The sequence below is a fragment of the Pseudorca crassidens genome, chromosome X, assembly GCF_039906515.1.
Source record: "Pseudorca crassidens isolate mPseCra1 chromosome X, mPseCra1.hap1, whole genome shotgun sequence".
NCBI classification, from domain to species: Eukaryota; Metazoa; Chordata; class Mammalia; order Artiodactyla; family Delphinidae; genus Pseudorca; species Pseudorca crassidens.
Window position 1 is genome coordinate 79,624,005 of NC_090317.1, and position 22,753 is coordinate 79,646,757.

Sequence of the window (22,753 nt, forward strand, 5' to 3'; positions counted from 1 at the left end):
ATTGGGTTTTAGCAGGCTGGTCACTGATCCAGCTGTCAATCAGTTGTAGTCACTGGAATCAATACATCAGACAATGGGGTTGGGGAGGGGGATATGTTGGGGTAGGTGCTGGCTAGCTCTTCTTTTTATTCCATCTCTGTGACATTTGGATATTTAGAGGATTGGGAGCTTAGACCAGAAGGGTGTGTCTTGCACCAGGTTTGTTTATTTTTTTATTTATTAATTAAAAAAAATTATTGGAGTATAGTTACTTTACTATATGTTAGCATATAGAAACTAATGTTTTGTTAGTTTCTGTTGTATAGCAAAGTGAATCAGCTATACGTATACATATATCCCCTCTTTTTTGGATTTCCTTCCCATTTAGGTCACCACAGAGCATTGAGTAGAGTGCCCTGTTGCACCAGGTTTATTTATTTAAATAGCTGTTGAGAGCCTAACTCCCAGACCAGGGACATGAATCATGTGGAGTTGTGCCTTCAAGGAGTTCCCTTTCTAGATAGGGAGCTAGATGGGGGCCAAAGTAACGAAAGGAGCAGAGAAGAAACAGTCTGCCTCATGGTTCTAAAGTGGAACTTGGAGGTTTCAGTTGCTGAGGGCCACATTAAAATCTGTTCCGAGCAGGACAATCACTAGAGAGTCTGACCTAGACCTACCCCTCACATAACCACTATGACAGGGAGGTATTTCTAGGTGTCTTGGACAGAGGATACTGAATCCCAGCGAGTACCTTGCCCCAAGGCTACCATGCCATCTTAGCTGATCCTGGATTGCAGCTCTGGAATGTGGGTATGCAAGGCTTCTACTCTGAGCTTTTGCAGGTATGAGCATGGTCCTACAGGCAATTTAGGGAGCCTGGGGAAGAAGGTGAAACTTCAGGTCTACTTTTCTACCCAGCCCAAGGCAAAATGTCAGTGAGAGCCCTGGCTTATGTGAAATTGAGGCCTGGATGTTGCAGAACCCAGTGAATACTTAGTAGGCTATTTTGCCAGATGCTTTTCAAAAATTCTGTGTCATAAGAGTTGACTTCCCTTCTGCCTTTCCTGCCTCTCTACTCCACCCCCTTTGATAATCCCTCTCATGACCAATAGTACCATGGGCCTTTTTCATATCTGCAGTTCCCCCTGCCCAGTGCTCCCCTGAGCTTAAGGTGACCTGAAGTGAGTGGACCCAGCAAGTGGGGTAGGGGTGATGGCTGCCTGTTGCTCAGTGTAGGGTTTTGCTGCCTTGGGGCCCAGAGGAGGCTGGCCCAGCAAGTCAAGCATATGGAGTGCATTAAGGTTTTCCCTACATTTTCTCTTACTTTCTGGTTCCACTCAAGCTTGAAACCACAGACACCTGTGAAAACAAACCCAGCCTGGTTGCTTGCTCACCAGTACTGTCTCTCTGTCTTTGTCTCTCTCATCTTCAGCCCCAACTGTGATGCTTCCTGACTGATGATGTTATAACAGTGCCCAGAAGCCAGAAGGCTGCATTTTTCAGCTGAACATACCTGAGTTGTCCCCACCATCATGGAGACCCAAAAGGATGAAGCTGCTCAGGCCAAGGGAACAGCAGTCTCTGTGGATACCCAGGACCAATGGGCAGAGAAAGGAGCCAAGAGCAAGGCAGCTGAGATGACAGAAGGGCCAGCATCAGAGCAACCCTCATCTGGCCCAGGTAGGCTGAAGAAAACTGCCATGAAACTCTTTGGTGGCAAGAAGAGCATCTGTACCCTGCCTAGTTTCTTTGGAGGGGGACGAAGCAAAGGTTCTGGGAAAGGCAGCTCTAAGAAGGGTCTTAGCAAGAGCAAGACCCACGATGGCCTGAGTGAAGCAGTCCATGGCCCTGAAGACATTGTCAGTGAAGGAGATGGCCTCTCCTTACCTTTGCCTGAGTCATCCTGCCGACTTCCCGGCTCTCAGAGTGCCCATGGATCTTTGGAGGCAGACTCCAGACGCAAGACGTCTGTGGCTGGAGCCACAGAGAAAGCTAGGGCTGAGAAGGCTCCCTTTGTGCCCAAGCCAAAAAAAGGCCTGAAAGGTTTTTTCAGCAGTATCCGCCGTCACCGGAAGAGCAAGGTCTCTGGGGCTGAGCAAAGTGATCCAAGAGCCAAGGAGCCTGAGGGGGCCAGAGACAGGCCTCATGAGCATGTGAGCTCAGCCCTTCTGTCCCACACTGAGAACCTCCAAGCCCCAAGAAAGGAAAATGCCAAATCCCAAGATGTCCCTGGGCCAAAAGTTTCTTCAGTACCAGAGACTTTTCCAGCAGCCACTGAGCAGACAGCCTGCAAAGATCCAGAAAAAACCATGGAGGCCTGTGCCTCAGCACTCCTGCAGCCCAAACCTGCCCCTGAAGCCAGTGGCCCAGAGGAGCCCCATAGCCCAGAAACAGGGGAGAAGTTTGTGTCAGGAGAGGTAAATCCACCCAATGGCCCTGTGGGGGACCAGCTGAGCCTCCTCTTTGGGGATGTCACATCCCTGAAAAGTTTTGACTCACTGACAGGTTGTGGTGACATAATAGCAGAACAGGACATGGACAGTATGACAGACAGCATGGCCTCTGGAGGCCAGAGGGCCAACCGAGATGGGACCAAACGAAGTTCCTGCCTGGTGACCTACCAAGGAGGGGGCGAGGAGATGGCCTTGGCTGATGATGATGACGAGGAAGAAGAGGAAGAGGAGGTGGAATTAGAGGAGGAAGAAGAGGAAGTCAAGGAGGAAGAAGACGATGACTTAGAATATCTGTGGACAAGTTCCCAGGTGTACCCAAGGCCCATTCTAAATCCAGGCTACCATCCCACCACATCCTCAGGCCACCTTGGTTACATGCTCCTTGACCCAGTTAGGTCTTATCCTGGCCTAGCCCCTGGGGACCTTTTGACTCCTCAGAGCGATCAGCAAGAGTCTGCCCCCAATAGTGATGAGGGTTATTATGACTCCACCACACCTGGACTTGAGGATGATTCAGGTGAGGCCCTGGGGATTGTCCGCAGGGATTGCTTGCCCCGAGACAGCTATAGTGGCGATGCCCTCTATGAGTTCTATGAGCCAGATGATAGTCTTGAGAACTCCCCACCTGGGGATGACTGCCTTTATGACCTCCATGGTCACAGCTCTGAGATGTTTGACCCCTTCTTGAACTTTGAGCCCTTTTCTTCCTCTCGGCCACCTGGGGCAATGGAGACAGAGGAAGAACGGCTAGTGACCATCCAGAAACAGTTGCTGTATTGGGAGCTTCGGCGGGAGCAGCGAGAGGCCCGCGAGGCATGTGCCCGAGAGGCTCACACCAGGGAGGCCTACACCCAAGAAACTCACACCAGGGAGGCCCATGCTCGAGAGGCCCACACCCGGGAAGCTTATGTCAGAGAGGCCCGAGCTCGAGAGGCCTATGCCAGGGAGGCCTGTGGCCGAGAGGTCCGTGCTCGAGAGGCTCAAGTCCGAGAGGTCCAAGTCCGGCAGGAGAAGCCCATCATGGAGTATCAGATGAGGCCTTTAGGGCCATCAGTGATGGGCCTGGTGGAAGGGGCATCAGGGGCCTCTCAGACTTCCCACAGAGGAACCACCTCAGCTTTCCCTGCCACTGCAAGCAGTGAGCCAGACTGGAGGGACTTCCGTCCTTTGGAGAAGCGTTTCGAGGGAACCTGCTCCAAGAAAGATCAAAGTACTTGCCTGATGCAGCTCTTCCAGAGTGATGCTATGTTTGAGCCAGACATGCAAGAAGCAAATTTTGGAGGATCTCCCAGGAGGGCTTACCCTACTTATTCACCCCCTGAGGAGCCAGAGGAAGAGGAGGTTGAGAAGGAAGGGAATGTCACTGTGAGTTTCTCTCAGGCCCTTGTGGAGTTCACCAGCAATGGGAACCTCTTCTCCAGCATGTCTTGCAGCTCTGACTCTGACTCATCCTTCACTCAAAACCTCCCTGAGCTGCCCCCCATGGTGACCTTTGACATTGCTGATGTGGAACGGGATGGGGAAGGCAAGTGTGAAGAAAATCCTGAGTTCCACAATGATGAAGACCTTGCAGCCTCCTTGGAAGCTTTTGAACTGGGCTACTACCAGAAACGCGCCTTCAACAGCTACCACAGCCGATTCTACCAAGGCCTACCCTGGGGTGTGAGCAGTCTCCCTCGATACTTGGGACTGCCTGGCATGCACCCTCGTCCTCCACCTGCTGCCATGGCCCTCAACAGGAGGAGCCGCTCCCTCGACACTGCTGAGACCCTGGAGCTGGAGCTCTCCAATTCTCACCTGGGCCAGGGCTACATGGAGTCTGATGAGCTTCAGGCTCAGCAAGAAGATTCAGATGAAGAAGAGGAGGAAGAATGGGGCCGAGACAGTCCCCTGTCCCTCTATACTGAACCTCCAGGGACCTACGACTGGCCTGCCTGGGCTCCCTGTCCTCTCGCAGTGGGGTCAGGCCCTGCAGGAATAAGTCCTAGCCAGTTGGGTGGGCCTTCCAGCCAGTCTCTATATGGACAGGCAGTCTGTTGCATATCTCCTGTCGCCATGTCAATGTTGCTGTCAGTATCAGGGCCAGAGCCAAGGGCACCTGGGGAAGCCAAGTCTCAGCTAGCTCGACCTTCGCACTTACCCCTGCCCATGGGCCCTTGTTATAACCTTCAGCGGAAGGCCTCCCAGAGTCCGAGGGCCAGGCCTCGAGATGTGCTGCTGCCTGTTGATGAACCCAGTTGCTCCTCCATTCCTGGAGGCTTCAGCCCCAGCCCTCTGCCCCAGGCCAAGCCTGTAGGCATTACCCATGGCATCCCTCAGCTGCCCAGGGTCCGGCCTGAGCCCCCAGAGCCTCAGCCCATTCACTATGGGACTTCCAGCCTTGACCTGTCAAAGGAGAGGGCTGAGCAAGGTGCCTCTCTCCCCACCAGCTACTCCTCCACTGCCATGAATGGAAACCTAGCTGAGTAGTCATCATCAGTTCTGGAGTGGGGGGCGTGGGGCCTGAGCATGTGAATGGGGATCAGGGTTGGGCAGAGGGGTGGGGGGTGGGGGTTGCTGTTTAACTTGAAAATCCTTTTGGCCAAGGAAAGCTCCTATGAGTTTTCACCTTTTTTTTTCCCCACTTCCCTTGTCTGCCATCTGTGGCCACATTCAGCTCAAGTACATCTGCCCTGGGAGATTGCTGCTGCTGCTGCTGTGCTTCAATTTTCGCTTTTGGGTTTTTTTCTTGTGACCCGTGCAGGGTTTGGGATGCTGTAATTTTGTGCCTATTCCAGTTGCCAAGGTAGTGATTTTATATATATATATAGCATGCATCCTTGACACAGACTGAACCCTTAGCACCCTCCGCAACTTCTCCACCCAGTGAATGATGAACCACTGATGAGCAGCCGCATCTACACTGCCTCCCACTTGGGGACAGGGAGCTTGTTTGCTGTTAGCAATGTGAAATTACGGTACAGATCCCCCTACCCCTACTTCCTTTGGTCTTGGCATAGCTGCCACCATTACATCAGATGATATAATCTATTAGCCCCAGCTAGCTGTCCTCAGAGAGGATCAAGTAGCATGTGTCTCACTGCCTATTGCTGTGGACTTTGGCATCATAACCAGATGAGGGCCTTTTATCCTGGCCTGCTACAGCTTGGGTTGAAGACAAAAACGTTAATTCCCTTAATGGAGTGATCAAATTCATCTCGTTGCAAACAGAAGACAAAATAGCGTTCTATTGTAGACACTGCCATAAGTCTTGAGCTCTGGAATGATAGGATGTTTTCCTTCTTTGTTTCTTCAAGCTTGTAACTTCCTGAATTGCAGATGCTTTTGAATTTTGGTTCTTTTTTCCTCCAAAGGAAATTTTTATTATCTCATTACAAGGAACACATTCTTTTAATTGATATACAGGAAGAGAAGCGGCCTAAATTAGGTTTGGCTGTAGGGGCTGGGGTTTTTGCAGGTTGCAAGAGGATAGAAAAAGGAGGTTCATTTGTCCAGCCATCAGGAGAGAGGATTTCATACATTGCAGAGCTCATGGCAACTCAGCTTCTTTTGGGAAAATTTCTTCCCCCTTAAAGACAAAAACTTCCTTAAGCCTTGCCTACCCCTTCACTGGATTCAGTAAAGAGGCTCCATGCTAGCATTCCCAAGAGACAGGACACCAAGGGCATTTAGGCTGCTGTTCCAGGCTCTCTAAGGACCTTTCATTTTCCAATTAGCCAAGTTCTTAGCATCATCAAAGGACCGTGCTTCTTGAGAGAAAAGACTGTGACCTGCCCTTATTCTGCCAAGCTGAAGGACTGATTTGTGTGGTAATTGCAGCCCTTTATGGAATGAATGGCACCCTCCCTTCTGCATTCACACAGTTTTCATGTTAAACTAGCTTGGAAATATTTGTGGGGAAGAGTTGCTGTCAGGAAAACATCGCAACAGGCTAATCTTGCTAGGCTCTACCTCATTAATCACCAACATGAGAGGGGTCCTTTTAAATTTCTTTATTGGAAATGGTTATGGAACATTTTTTACCTGGATATGTTGACCCAAATTATGATCCTTGCTCCCCTGACCCTGTCCCTATCCCCCACCCATCTCCATGCCAGTTAAGAGAAGTGGTAAACAGGGCTCTTGCTATTCCCAAGATATGGCAACTTAGCTTAGGAACAGATGCTGTTGGCCCCCCAAGTCAAGATGACTGTGGGCAAACCGCCACCTGGACAAGGGATGTGTCTGTGCTGGTCTTTGTCACCATTTCTCAGATTGGGGTTGGCCCAGTGCCCCTCACCACAAAGAGCAAACCTGGATGGTAGAAGCTGTACCCCTGGAAGCACCACATGAATTTGCATGGCACTGACACCAACACTCAAGGGACCCAGACCATCTCTCCAGGCTGACTTTGTCTGCATTGTGAAGAAATGCATTAGTCATGGAGCTGGAGAATCAAAGAGGGTGAGGAAGGCCCTCCTCACCCCTAGCACAGCATTCCAGGAGAGAAGTGCCCAAATTCTGGCCTCTCACCAAAGCTGACCTATGAGAGTGGGGCTGAAATTGGCCTGGCTGTTTGGCAGGCAGGAAACACTCACCAAATGCCTTTACAACAGGGGAAAACCCACCACTTGCCTCTTCTGCCTCTGCTTGTCCTTCATGGCAGCCTAAGCTGCTGTTTATATGTGGACTGTGCCAGCCACAGCAGGTAGTAGAGCCATCACCAACCTCCAGAGCCTGCTGAGTCTATCTGAGAAGAGAAAAAGTAGGTTGTCAGCCTTTGGCCAAGGGCTGAGAGCTGCCCTCTGTAACAAGAGGGCAGCAAGAGGTGCCACCTCTGCAGGGGGCAGTCATAGCCTTGACATACTTTGCTGGGCTTTGGAAGGTCGCATATCACAGTAAGTTTTAGGACTGAGCATCAGCTCATGGTTTGAACATTGTTGCCTGCAAGTCCTTTCACTGTCCCGGCCAGCCCAGAGACAGGATCCTCACCAGCAAAAGTAAGGCAGTCAGGGTGCATGGCTGCAGAAGCAGGCTCCTCTGAGTCTCACTCTAGATCCAAGCAGTTCATGGCTGAATCCCAGCTGCAGCCTAGAAGAGGAAGGAAGACTGGCTGGGGACTCATGATGACAGAACAGGGTGACACTGGGAGAGCCAGTCAAGCTCCAGGCCTCTCCCCAAGCATATGCCAGTGTTTGCTTAGCTAACACCAAATATGTCCCGGACTACTAAATGTGTAGATGTAAAGTCCACAAATGAACACCATTTCTGCACTGCAAGGTCATGGGATAATGCTTTTGGATATGACTTCAAGGGAAGATATGACTTGAGAGAAGGTGACTGCTCTTATCTTGCTACCCAGCAAGCAGGCTTATGTAGTGTCAGCTCTGATCCTGAGAATTCTCAAATGAGACTGGTCTTCAGGGGACCAGTGACTGGATAGAGAAGGCCACCTAGAAGGTCTCTCCCAGGGCTGTCAGTTTCTTAGTGCTTTAACACCTTCAAGGAAGTCCTGCCTTGGGGCTCAGTTAGGGCCTGCCCCAATCGTCTGGACTCAGCTTGGGCACCAGTCCATGAGCCTCCTGGGCCAAAGGCTTTGGTCAAAACCAGTCTTTCTCCCTCAGTACTGTACCAAGGAGGGAAGTAGCTTCCCACACCCAGGGTGCATTCCCCTCATCCTGCTGCCAGTGACTTTCCCACCCTTGCCAGTGCTACCACCCCACCTACCCTCGGCCCCTGGGCCCAATAGCTAGAGGGAGGCATAGGGGGGTTAGCAGGGAGACTTCAAGTTTACCCATGTGTATGTTGCATCCAAGTTGTTTTTAATATATATATATATATATATATATCAAAAGTCAATTATCTATTTTTGTATTGTTTGCATTTTATATTCATGGAAAACAATGTTTATCAATTGTTCTTTTCTGATATATTTTATTTTTAAGCGGTGCTGTTTACAGTTTTAGACAAAACGAAGATGACACAAAAATTGCTGCTTGTGCAGAGGGCTGGCATCTCAATTGCCCAGGACTCTCGCTCTTTCCCCTCTCCCCATCCCTGATGTATCGTACTGTCCATACCCTCCCTCCATGATAGGGACAGCAGAAGATGCCCAGGTACTAAGACAAATGCCAGGTGACTCAGGCATGTGGAACCTGGTAGACAGTGTGTTGTTTATGGTTTATTTTTTTCTTTCAGACCTTGCCCTTACCCGTGTATAGACCTTCTGTCTCTCTTTCCTCTTTATGTTTTGTGCTCTAGTTTTGAAACCAGAGTGCCCACGTTTTGCTATTTGTCGTGTTGAGTTTCTCCAAAGGAGCATTTTGGGGACATTCTCCGCCCAGTGAGGAGGGCAGGGGGTTTCAACTATTCCCCCTCTCCCCAAGAAGCTGGGGGAGATGGATGGAAGTGATGCTTGAATCATCAGGAATTGACCATCTCATTGAGGAAACCCTTACATGGGACTTTCCAGGAGCTCAGTTGATTGTGATATTCACCCAGAAGAGACGTTGGGGAATTCCTTGACCCCTCTTGCTGCTTTGGGGGAATCTGTTCCTCTGCCGCCATTCTTACTCCCCTGCCCTGCTCCAGCTCACACATGGATGGGACTTTGGGGAATAGTGACTGTTAGGGTGATGGCTTGCTGGCCTGATCCCTACTTTTCCAACCTATAGTCACTCCAAAGAAGAAAATCCACATGGCGTGTATATGTGTGAGGGTTGGGCCTACTGAGAGGCAGGGCTTTAATTATTATTCTTGTTACTATTGGTGCTTATTTTCCCTGATGTATATGGGGTGGGGGGGGGAAGAAACCAGGAATGTATATTTAGGTCATGTTAAATAAAACGGCTGGGGGACAAAGGGAAGAAATTAGAAACTGCAGTACATCCTCACCCCAGGTGTAAGAGTTCTTTCTCTCCCAGTGCAAAAAGGGGAGCATGGCCCCTGGATGTGCCCTAACTTCCCCTTCCCTATCCCTGAGACATCATGGAATTGCCTGGATTGTGATCTCTCCAATCCTAGTTCTCATTGACATCTGGATATCTTGATGCACTGCCTGTTTGTAACAAATATTTCTTTTGCTGAATGCTAATAAACTGGGTTCAAGAGGGACCCCCAGTCACTAAAGTGCATTCTTGTGGTTTGTTCCACAGCAACATGCCTGTGACCCATGGTTGTTGGGTTTGCCCTTGAAGGGAAATGAAAAAAAGCAAGGGGGTGTGTGGGAGTCAACAAGTAGGGGGAACAGAAGCCAGAGCTGAAACTGAAAGTAGAGGAAACTTCAGTTCATCCAAGCCATTCCCTGCATCTCAGTCTGATGATGTGTTGCTCTCCATCACACCATGCATGCCCTGAGACCTGCCTGGGGGCTGGCTAGCACTTCTGAAATTAGCCTCAGTTCATGTAAGTGTGCTGGCTTCCCCACCAGCCAGGAGGCAGAGGTGTGGACCTCCTACTGATGGCTCCAGCAAAAGGATGCATCTAATGGTGGGACTCTCAGACCAACCTGAAAGGAATAGCATCCTTTACCCAGGCCTGTGGGCAGAGATGCTGGCCAGGCAGCTGACTGCCCCACCTATTCAGCTGTGGGAATGATTGGGGAGCATGTGGCTTCTGCCCCTTATTGCAAGGCAGCTCATCTGTTGGCACCAGCAACAGATGTCACCTGGGTCAACAGATGTCACAGCAACAACTCAGTCACCTGTGTCATATCGTGATATCCAGGCCTGTCCAAGCCTAGGCAGTAATCACCTTCCCTTTTCTATTACCCACATAAAGGCCTACCTGTGCCATCAAACAGGAGAAGGTGATTGTGCTAATGGCTCAGGTTTCTCTAATCCAAACTCTTACCACTGGCTCCTGGTAAGCAAGGGCATCTGGCACCTGTTGATGGGCTTCCTTGAGTTCTGCCCAATTGCCATGTACAAGCCAGAAGGCCTGAAATAGCAGCTGCTTGAATGTGCAGTGGATAGTGTTGCTAGGCTCCCTGGGGCCCCTTTTCAGACTAGATAATAAGCTTGATGGCCCTCAGGACCTCGTGAATCAAGCAAAGCCAAAATAGAAGCAAATTCCAAGAGAGAAAAGAGAACATCCTGGGAGGGAAGTTGATAATGTATAGAAATGGAATTGTCCGCCCTGGGCTGCTCATGAAAGGAAGAAGAGTGTTGTAGCTGCTCAGGGAGCTTTTGGAGCAAGAGTTTCTGGGAAGGCCTTATTACATCCATTGGAAATTCACGGGAGTCATGGAGTCAGGGAGGCTGGGCCTTCTGCCCTAATCTTTGCCCCTCATTAATCTATGAGGACTTGGGCAAATCCCTTCTCCTTCTGAATCTCAGTTTCCCCAACAATAATATGCGGGTGGCATGGGCATAGATTTGACTAGACTAGTTTCCGTATGCAAGACAGAAGATTGGGCTACCTCAGAGTGACCAATGGAACTTTGTCAACTACATAAGTCCAGCACTTCCCACACTGATTCTAACTCAGTTGGCCTTGGGGGGAGTTCTTTTTGTGGTACCCGACATGACTGATGTATTGCACCTCTTCCTGTTCTGCTGTGACTGATAGCTACCTTCACTGTGACCTCCTGGGGAGTCCTTTGCAATACTAGAGAGGGCCATTGGTGGAGGGAACCTCCTAAGATCTTCCTTAGATCATCAAGAAAACTGGCTCAGTCAGCTCTAGTGCTATTTTCTGGTCTGCTTGAGGGCTGGGGTTGTGCCTAGCAAATGGGCTTCCTTTGTTCTCAGTTTCTGTTTAGAGCAGATGGAAACCCTGCAGAGAAGAGAACTTTGTGCAAGACTTTTGGAGGATGCTGTGGGCAAGCTGCTAGCTCCCCACTGCCCCCACCCTGACTGGGCTCTGGGCCCTACTGACTGTGTTCCTCTTCTGGATAATTCCTAGACTTTGGCCTGCATGACTTTCAGGAGCCAAACCTAGCCAATAGGAGCAAGTGACCTGTGGTAGCACTTTCTAGTCTGCAAATTCCTTCTATCTCCATTTTCTTCTAAAAGACCCCTGAAGCAGGTGGGCAGAACAGATTATTTTATACCCAGTTTACAGTTAAGGAAATGGAGGCATAGAGAAGTGAAATGACTTGCTCATGGTGATCTAGAACATTGACTGCAAATCAGGGTTGGAAAGAGGATGGGCAGGCTGGGGTGGAAGATGTGGTGGAAGAGAAAGATTAATAATAATAATTTTCCAAACACATAATAATATCATTGATGTGTGCCAGGCCATAGACACTTTACATTATCTTGTGTAATCCTTACCTTAACTGTATGAGGTCAACATTGTTGTTATCTGCATTTTCAGATAAGAAAACAGGACCTCAGAAACGTTAAGACCCTTGTCAAAGTTCACACAACCAGATAAATAGACTTCAAATCTCCTGCTATTTCTGTTGTAGTGAAGCTGCTGTTACAATGTACATTATGGGTGCTAGGGGTGAATCCCAGCAATGTTCCCAGCAGCAGGCCCAAAGTCAGAGCATCCTAAAGCTAAAAGGGACCTCTGGCTGCTTCCTTATCCCACTGAGCCCAGCCTAACTTCCCAGCTCCAAGCCCAGGTCAGAGGCCCTTGTGAGCCCAGGGAGCAACCCCTTTCCCCCACTCCCACCTGAAGCCTTGGATCTCTGGGAATTGTTCCCAGCCAGGTGGGCCCAACCCTCCTCCCACTTAAACCTGCTAATAAGCAGCCTGGGAAAAATGATGAATAGCAGAGTGAATCAATAGACATGAGCCTGGAGAACTGACCTCTGTCCACTCAGACCTTCACCATCAATTGGAGCATTGCCTCATGAAGAGTTACTTAATTGCAAATCACTTAATAGTCACAGTGGGAAAGTCTCATTCTCTGGAAGAATAATTGCTGTCTGATGGGCTCTTGAAGGCTGCTCCTTCAGTTTCTCTCCTGCTTTTCCACTTCCTCCTGGATGCCTGAGCATATTTTCTAAGTGGTTCTCCCAGCCCATCAAGAACCTCATGAGGTTTCCCACAATTTCTTGTGGGCAAGAAATAGTCCTTGTTTGTTTTATTTAAAGTAACTGAATTCTGACTCCAAACCTCCCATCCTAGCAGGGAAGCAGAAAATTCCATGTTTGTCATGACTGGGGACCCACTCAAGGTGGCACTGGAATCCAAGGGGTACTTCGATTACCCAGAAATTAAGGCAAGGACAACTAATCTCTAATCTATTCCAGTCACCACTGATACCCTCATTTTCCATGCCAGCAGTGAGGGAAGGGAAGGTGAGAGCTCTGAGGTCCTAGGTCCTGCCTCCTTCTGGGTACCTTAGAGCCATCTCCTCCCCATCTTTGAGGCACTGCCCTAAGCAGTGCTTGTGTTTCTCTACTGCCCCAGACTCAGGAGCTCTCCCTTTCCAGGTGGGGCTGGGAGTGGTAGGGATCTCTGTTCTTTTATTTTTTTCTCTCTCTGGGCTTTTCCTTCTCCTTTATGACTATATATCTTCAATGGGATTGTCATACTTTTATAAAAGAATGATAGATTCGGTGACTTCAGTCTGCTTTGGCTTTCTATACTGTGAAATCCATCTTGCAAGAGGTCTTTCAAAGGCCTGATTACCTCCATGGAGCAGGAGAATGGGGAGTGGGGACATAGAGGGACAACACACAAACAAACACAAATATTTCCAGAAAGTACCCTGCCACAAAATACTGCCTTATTGAAGAAAAAAATTATTCCACTGTCCTAGAATTTAGAACACCAAGATTTTAGTCCCTTTAGTTCGCCTGCAACTGATAGAAACTTGATTGCTCAGAGCCTCAGTTTCTACATCCTTAAATGAGGGGTTGGAGAACACAGAATCTCAGGCTGTGGTCCTTTCCTTACCCTTTCCTTTTTGATGCTTAAATTTCTCCTACAACATCTGTCTTGTTCCTGCTCATATCCCCTAACATAGAATCCTGGGGCAATTTTAATACCTAAGATGTCCCTACATATATTGAGCTGGAATAGGCCTAGCTTAGTCCCTGGGAGCCACACAGATCCCGTTTGCTATCTACTCTCTTTGCCCTGTAACAGTCCTTCCAGATCGGAAGTCACAGATGGTGTTCTTTGGTTCAACAAATATTGAGTACCTATTATATGCCAGGTTCTGTTCTAGGTTCTGAGGGTGTGACAGTGAATAAGCAAGATAAAAATAAAATCCCTGTCCTTTTGGGGCTTACTTATTTCCACAGGTGGGCAGAGAATAAAACAAAATAAATAAACAAAAGTTATAGTATGTCAGATGGTGATAGGTACAATGGAGAAAAATAAAGGAAAGATAGGAGGTTGCAATTTAAAATAGAGTGGTCGTATGGTAGTTCTATTTGTAGTTTTTAAAGGAACCTCCATACTGTTCTCCATAGTGGCTGTATCAATTTACATTCCCACCAGCAGTGCAAGAGTGTTCCCTTTTCTCCACACCCTCTCCAGCATTTATTGTTTCTAGATTTTTTGATGATGGCCATTCTGACTGGTGTGAGATGATATCTCATTGTAGCTTTGATTTGCATTTCTCTAATGATTAATGATGTTGAGCATTCTTTCATGTGTTTGTTGGCAATCTGTATATCTTCTTTGGAGAAATGTCTATTTAGGTCTTCTGCCCATTTTTGGATTGGGTTGTTTGTTTTTTTTGTTATTGAGCTGCATGTGCTGCTTGTAAATTTTGGAGATTAATCCTTTGTCAGTTGCTTCATTTGCAAATATTTTCTCCCATTCCCACTACTGGGCATATACCCTGAGAAAACCAAAATTCAAAAGGAGTCATGTACCAAAATGTTCATTGCAGCTCTATTTACAATAGCCAGGAGATGGAAGCAACCTAAGTGTCCATCATCGGATGAATGGATAAAGATGTGGCACATATATACAATGGAATATTACTCAGCCATAAAAAGAAACGAAACTGAGTTATTTGTAGTGAGGTGGATGGACCTAGAGTCTGTGATACAGAGTGAAGTAAGTCAGAAAGAGAAAAACAAATACCATATGCTAACACATATATATGGAATCTAAGAAAAAAAAAAAGGTCATGAAGAACCTAGGGGTAAGATGGGAAAAAAGACACAGACCTACTAGAGAATGGACTTGAGGATATGGGGGGGAGGGGTAAGCTGTGACAGGGTGGGAGAGTGGCATGGACGTATATACACTACTGGGCGTGAGGTGGATAACTGGTGGGAGGCAGCCGCGTGGCGCGGGGAGATCAGCTCGGTGCTTTGTGACCGCCTGGGGGCGTGGGATAGGGAGGGTGGGAGGGAGGGAGACGCAGGATAGAGTAGATATGGGAACGTATGTATATGTATGGCTGATTCACTTTTTTATAAAGCAGAAACTAACACACCATTGTGAAGCAATTATACTCCAATAAAGATGTTAAAAAAATTAAATAAATAAAATAGAGTGGTCAAGAGAGGATTCACTGAGCAGGTGACATTTGAGAGAAGAACTAAAACCTTGAGGTCAGAGCAGATAATAAATACCAGGAGCAACCAGGAGTCCAGTGTGCCTGAATTGGAGTGAGTGAAGGGGACAGTAATAGGAAATGAGATCACAGAGATAATGTTGGAGTAGGGGAGGTGGGAAGACCATTGTAAAGTCTTTGACTCTTGTCCTTAGTTAGATGGGAGCAGAGAATGACATGACCTGATTCATGTTACCTGGAGTTGTCTCTTTTCCAGGCTAAACAGCCCTAGGTCCTTCCAACCTTTCCTCATATGTCCTTGATCTAAGCCCCTTCCCCAGCCTTCTCAATCCCTCCTGGACGCACTCCAGTATTAGTGGCCCTCTTCAAGTTTGGGTCCCAGAACAAGACTCTTTAGACAAATTCACCTGGGTCCATTTTCATTACTCCTGGACACCTACAAGAAGCTAAGTGGTATGAGTTTTGGAGTCAAACAGACCTGGATACTCTTCTTGGCTCCACGACCTTCCAGCTATGTGAGCTTGGATAAGTGAGACCTTCTCTAAGCCTCAACATCTTCATCTGTAAAATGGAAGAAATAATCTGTATCTTGTGGGGATTAGTGATGGTGTGTATAAAGCTTCTCTGTACAGTGCCTGGCCCATGTGAGCCCTACCCAGATGATGGTCAATCTCAGTTGTCATTGTGGCTTGTATCCTTGGCACATAGACAGCCTCACTTTGGATCCTTGGTAGGTGTGGACCTGTAGTGAGAGAGAATCTAGTCAACCTGGTCACCCTCTGTGAAGGCCTAAGCTGCTGGGGAAGTGAGAGTATGGGCCTATCATGTTTCTCCCATTGAGTTCTGTGAGTGCCTGTTGATGGCTGGACTTGGGGCTCCCAGAAAAGCCAGGGCTGTCAGTATCTAGGATCAAGGTCCCATGTCCTACCCCAAGGGAAGGTAGGATTGGAGACTTCAAGGAGAATGCATGACAAGTTTGACTTCTTTTATCAGAAATTGGAGGTGCCTGAAAGCTGTAGTGGGCTGTACCTGGAAGAGCATGCTAAGGTCTGAGCTGTATAATCAGGATTAAAACCATCATCTAAGTAAGGAGCTTAAAGTAGGCATGAGAAGCCCAGGTACAAAGGGAGGAAGAAAGTGAGGAACAGGAGGACCAAACAGGTGAGTGTGAAGAAGATAACAGTGGCTGGTGCTTGGTGTCAAGGCTGGGCTTTTATGAGTTCCCAACAACTGTTTGTGTAAGCATGTGAGCTGTATCTACATACAGGGTGCAAACAGAGGACTAACCAAAATGCTTTCCTCAGGGTCCCTACCTTGAGGGCTGCCTTCAGGCCTTAAAGCCAAGTACTTGTAGGGTATTTATAATGCCACTTCTGGGGCTGGGCTTAGTGGTAGGCCAGTCTGAAGAAGGACTCTACTCACCTGGAAGCTGAAAAAATGTCTTGAGGCAGCCCTGTGCTGGGAGCAGCCAGAGTGTGTAACAGGCAAGTCCTTGAGGTTCTGAATAGGTCTGTCATCAGCCTTGAGCATGTTTTCTCACCTGCTAAATGGGGCCATTAATGCCTACTCAGCCTCCCTCCCACCAATCCTGTACTTCAGCAGAGACCACCTTCATTTTCCTACTGGAAAATGCAGTAGACACTAAATGTGAAAGTACTTTATAAAAAATTGTAAAAGGCTACAGAAATGCAAGGTGATAGTAGTACTCAAATGCTTTGGCACTGGTTGTCTGCCCTCTATGAGCTCATCTCTCTCACAAAGCCAGGGCCCTATGAAAAGCCAGTAGCCACATCCTACATTGTAACAACCCAGTCATTGGATACAGTGACTTTAAAATCTTATTTTTGACGTGTATGTGGGGGGGTATGTTTTCTTTTTTTTAATTTTGAAAAATTGCTGTAACTAAAGGAATTCACTTTCTTGATTCTCCCAACTCTTCAATCTCAGTTTATCCCCAACTTCCTCATCCATCAGGTAAGAATATGAATTCCTGTCCTGTCTCCCTCCTGTCTTCCTCCTGAAATGGATATACAAGTTACTTGGAAAACTGTAAAGCAAGGTGCCAAATGGTTGTCATTATTATTTTTTTATTTTTATTTTTTTGCAGTACGCGGGCCTCTCACTGTTGTGGCCTCTCCCCTTGCGGAGCACAGGCTCCGGACGCGCAGGCTCAGCGGCCATGGCTCACAGGCCCAGCCGCTCCGCGGCATGTGGGATCTTCCCAGACCGGGGCACGAACCCGTGTCCCCTGCATTGGCAGGTGGACTCTCAACCACTGTGCCACCAGGGAAGCCCCTTGTTGTCATTATTACTGGCATTATCTGTGCAGCTTGGATTCTTCTGGAGGAGGCTGCATCTTCAAACTGACAATTACTGCCCTCATACTAAGTCTGAGGTCTTGTGCTAAGTGTTATAAATGGATGTAGAGATAAGCAGTGGTGTATTACAGCCAGCTTGTACCAGCTCTCAAGAACCGATTGTGCACATCTCTTTCCAACTCCACATTCAATGATATCACATTGGTAGATGAAATTGGCAGCGGTGAGAGTAATTACCACCATGGAAATTGGCAAACACTACAAATACGGAACTTTTTTTTCAGAGATCTAGAACTGTTTCAATCATAAAGGAGCTTCCAATTTAGTGATTGTGTGTATGTGTGTATTTCTGTGTGTGTATGTCTGTGACTGCACATGCATACATGCTGTGGGAAAGTGGTAAGGCAAGCAGGCATATGATTACAATAGAGGAAAGTACTAAGTTGAACCATGTGATATTGCTGTTTGTGCCAGTCAAAACTAGGTGAGTACTGGCAATTTCATGTAGTTCAACCTAATAGAATGTCATCTTTAGCAGAGGGGAGTACCTGGAATGGAAAAGGATTTCTCAAGTCCCCTCAGATGACCTAAGGCTGAGCTGGAGTTAGGCCCCGGGACTCCTAGTTCCTTGTCTTAACACTGAAGGCTCCATTACCATTTTATTTTCCTCTGATTCCTTGTCAAAATGGACAAGGCTCTGACATGAAAACAACAGTACTGATTGGGTAAGATAACCACAGGCCTTTTACCTCATTGCCTTCTCTAAGTTAAGGTTAGAATTCAGGTCATATCCTTATTCCGTAGCCTCATTGTCCCAAACACACACTTACTCTTTCACTCACTCTTTCTCTTCACCCCCACCCTCACCAGTCTGCCTGTGTCTTGCATCCTAAGAGTGCAAGAAATTAGAGTATGTCCAGAGGAGAGCAAAGGAAAGTTATTATAACAGTTGGAAATAGGATCTATGAGGAAAGGTGAAAGGAAGTTTGCCTTGAGAAAAGAAATTTGCCTGTCAACAGAATAATAATGTCCACATCTCAAAATACAGATATACTGGGGACGCTATACTGCTTTTTTCCATTTCCTGAAGCCAGAAGAATTCAACATTTCACTTAATGGCATTACCAGCCAGTCAGACTCCTAAAAAGAGTCATCATTGACTCCTTTCTTATGCTCAGTTGCCATATCTAATTGTTCACTAAATTCTGTTGACTCTACCCCTTAAATATTTCTTGAATCCATCACCTCTTCTCCATCTCAGCTGCCATGGTCCTAGGTCAGGCCTTCAACCCTAGTCTCCACTGAGCTCCATGCATCTACTCTCAGCTGCTGCCACCAGAATGTTCTTTAAAATCACCCAACTGTTCAGGCCATGCCTCTTGTGAAGTCACTATTGCCTGTGAAATTAATACTGACTTCCTCAACCTGGCATTCAAAACCTTCTATCTTACAGCTCCAAACATTTTTGTAGTCCTAACTCTCACCACTCTATATACTAGATGCTTTAGCTGATTCCTCAATAGGCCCCCACTGTTACCACCACAGGACCTTTATACATGCTCTTCCCTCTAACTAGACTTCCACCACCTTCACCCATTGAAATCCTACTTATCCTTCATTACACTTCCTAAATGCCACCTCCTCCTGTTTTCCACATCATAGGAGGTTCATTTGGTGTTCTGAACCCTATTCATTTGCCTTTCTGTGTTGTTAACCAACTTAGTATAGTGGTAAGAGTAGTAGCTTTTAAGCCGGACTGCTTAGGTCCCAGTCCTGACTTTGCTACCTACTAGCTGTGTCACATTGAGCAAGTTGCTTAAGTTTTCTTGTGCATATTTAAAATGGCAACATATTAGTACCTCCCTCAGAGGTTGTTATAAAATGTTAAACATTTATTAACTTAATGTTTGTTAACTGTAAACTGAAACATAATAAATGCTGCTGTTATATTTATATTCTTGTCTCATCTCTCTGACTAGCCTATTGTTCCCTAAGGGCAGAAGTAATACATTACTCATCTTTATGACAGGTAATAATGACTTTTAAAAAATGTTTTACAGGGTCTTCTGGTCCAGAAGTACTTCCCCTAAAGTACAATTATAAATTCTGGAAATAACATAAGGCACAACCAAAGGAGAACTTTATAAGTGGAAAGAAGAGGTGAGCTGGCTAGGGATCATAGAATTGGAGGAAAATAGCACAACAGCAGGACATCATGCATCCTCCAACCCATGAAAAAATGGTGACATGGACCTGGCATTTCCTGACCCCAAACCTAACAACAGAAAGCAGCCAAGGAAAGTTTAACCCTCTCCCAGAAGGAACAGATGTCCCTCTGACAACATCATGTGATTCCAACAGCACCAGCAAAGAGGATTGACTGGGAATCCTGCTAATAATAAGCAGTAAAAGGAATCATTCTCTTTCTCTGCTAGGCTTCAGATTCCTCTCTACTATTAAGAGACATCAGTTAACTATGTGGTACCCACAAGGGTTATCCTAGCAAAACAAGTGGCCCAGCTTGGGATATGCTCATCCTCCTTGCAGGACAGTGACTATTTTCCCCTTAACCTAGGTTCACCAGGTAGCCTGGCCTGGGGGATTCTCTCCACCCCTCAGGCAGCAACATCAGAAACAAATGGGAATTCCATCAGCACCAGATAGACCAAGAAGAGTAAAATAGTACCATAAAGACCACAAAGAAAACTAAATTGCCATTGAAGCCACAGCCCACAAAAGTAGTCCAGGACCTGCATGTTAAACCTAAACAGGGTGACTGCCTGCTAACATAAAACATTTATATAGGATGCAGAGTCTCCTAACATACTATGCAAAATATCCATGATAAAATAAAAAATCACCCATCATACAAGAGCAAGGAAAATCAAACTTTAACTAATATGACATTTCTGTTGAGAAATGACAATCAACAGATGCCAACACTGAGATAAATCACATGTTGGGAATAATCCGATAAGGATTTTAAAGCAGCCATCATAAAAATGCCTCAGCAGCCAATAACAAATTCTCCTGAAGCAAATGAAAAATTAGAAAATCTCAACAATGAATTAGAAGTCATCAAAAAGAACTGAATGATAATTTTAAAACTAAAAAAAAAAACCAACAGTAACTGAATTTTTTTTAAATGCTGGATAGACTCAAAATTGAAGGATATAACAGAGGATAGAATCAGTGAACTTGAGGACAGATTAGTGGAATTTATGCAATCTGAACAATAGAGGGAAGATAGGTTGCAAACAATGAACAAAACCATAATACCACTGGGACAAAAACAGAAGATATAACATTTGTATCATTTGAGTCACAGAAGGAGAGAAAAGAGAATGGAGGTGAAAGAGTATATGAGAAAATGATGGATGAAAACTTCCAAATTTTGGTGAAAGATATAAACTTACATATTCAAGGAACTGAGTGAACCTCAAATAGGACTAATACAAACAATCATAATTAAAACTTGAAAACTAAAGAAAAGAAAAAAACCTTGAAAGGATCCAGAGGGAACCAATATATTACTTATAGGGGAACAAGAATTTGATTTTATTTTAATAATTATTAAAGAAAGTCACAATTTTATTCAATTTATTTTTTCTGGTTTTATTAGATAAATAAAAAATTTTCAATGGTTCAGAAATAATTCTTTTCATATTGAAATATAGTTGGATTATAATATATTAGTTTCAGGTGTACAGCATAGTGCTTTATTATTTTTAGATTATACTCCATTAAAAGATGTTACAAAATAATGGTGATAAGTCCCTGTGCTGCACAATATATTCTTGGTTGCTTATCTATTTTATACATAGTAGTTTGTATCTCATAATCCTGTACCTCTGCCCTTCCCTCTCCCCACTGGGAACCATTAGTTTGTTTCCTATATCAATGAATCTGTTTCTATTTTACTATATATATTAGTTTGTTAAATAAAACAAACTATTTATTGGATTCCGCATATAAGTGATATATCTGACTTAAATCACTAAGCATAATATTCTCTATGTCCATTCACGTTGTTGCAAATGGTAGAATTACATTCTTTTGTATGGCTGAGTATTCCGTTGTACATACATAACACATCTTCTTAATCCATTCTTCTGTTGATGGGCACTTGGGATGCTTCCACATATTGGTTATTGTAGATAGTGCTGCTATGAACATTGGGGTGCATGTATCTTTTCGAATTATTGTTTTCATTTTTTCCAGGTGTATACCCAAGAGTGGAATTGCTGAATCATATGGTAGTTCCATTTATAGTTTTCTAAAGAACCTCTGTACTGTTTTCCACAGTGGCTGCACCAATTTACATTCCCACCAGCTGTGTACAAGTGTTTTCTTTGCTCTACGACCTCGCCAAAATTTGTTATTTGTAGACTTTTTGATGATAGCCATTCTGACAGGTGTGAGGTGATATCTCATTGTGGCTTTAATTTGAATTTCTCTGATTATTAATGATGTTGAACATCTTTTCATGTGCCTGTTAGTCATCTGTGTATCTTCTTTGGAGAAATGTCTATTCAAGTCTTCTGCCCATTTTTTGATTGGATTTTTTTGATATGCAGTAGTATGAGCTGTTTATATATTTTGGATATTAACCCCTTGGCAGTGATATCAATTACAAATATTTCCTCCCATTCCATAGGTTGTCTTTTCATTTTGTTGATGGTTTCCTTTGCTATGCAAAAGCCTTTAAGTTTAATTAGGTCCCATTTGTTTATTTATTTATTTTTGGCTGTGTTGGGTCTTCGTTGCTGTGCACAGGCTTTCTCTAGTTGCAGCGAGCGGGGGCTACTCTTCGTTGCAGTGAGCGGGCTTCTCATTGTCATGGCTTCTCTTGTTGTGGAGCACGGGCTCTAGGCACACGGGCTCAGTAGTTGTGGTGCATGGGCTTCGTTGTTCCATGGCATGTGGGATCTTCCTGGGCCAGGGATCGAATCCTTGTCCCCTACTTTGGCAGGCGGATTCTTGACCACTGCACCACCAGGGAAGCCCTCCCATTTGTTTAATTTTGCTTTTATATCTTTTGCCTGAGGAGACAGATCCAAAAAAAATATTGCTATGATTTATGTCAAAGAATGTTCTGCCTATGTTCTCTTCTAGGAGTTTTAAGCTTTCAGGTCTTATATTTCAACCTTTAATCCATTTGAGTTTACTTTTGTATGGTATGAGGAAATGATCTAATTTCATTCTTTTACATGTAGTTGTCCAGTTTTCCTGGCACCACTTATTGAAGAGACTGTTCTTCCCTGTTGTATATTCTTCCCACCTTTGTTATAGATTAATTGGCCATAGGTGTGTGGGTTTACTTCTGGGCTCTCTATTCTGTCCCATTGTTCTATGTGTCTGTTTTTGTGCCAGTATCGCACTCTTTTGATTACTGTAGCTTTGTAATTCAGAGAGGGTGATACTTCCGGCTTTGTATTTTTTTTTTCAAGACTGCTTTGGCAATTTGGGATCTTTTGTTGTCCCATATAAATTTTAGGATTATTATTCTAATTCTGTGAAAAATGTCATGAGTGTTTTGACAGGAATTACATAAAATCTGTAGATTGCTTTGGGAAGTTTGGCCATTTT

General features: G+C 45.6%; 1 protein-coding gene across 3 annotated transcripts in view; it reads left to right on the forward strand.

Moving 5' to 3' along the window:
- Window positions 1-20,786, forward strand: part of AMER1 (APC membrane recruitment protein 1) — a 31,629-nt gene extending 10,843 nt beyond the window's left edge. For 2 of the 3 annotated variants that reach the window (XM_067722295.1, XM_067722296.1), the window contains exon 2: window positions 1,412-9,539. In XM_067722295.1, the coding sequence (XP_067578396.1) occupies window positions 1,512-4,901 (3,390 nt within the window). In that variant the 5' untranslated portion in view covers window positions 1,412-1,511 and the 3' untranslated portion in view covers window positions 4,902-9,539. Of the gene's footprint in view, window positions 1-1,411; window positions 9,540-19,224 lie in introns of those variants that run through there. The other variant, XR_010939708.1, reaches the window with a different exon arrangement.
- Window positions 20,787-22,753: the final 1,967 nt, after the last annotated feature.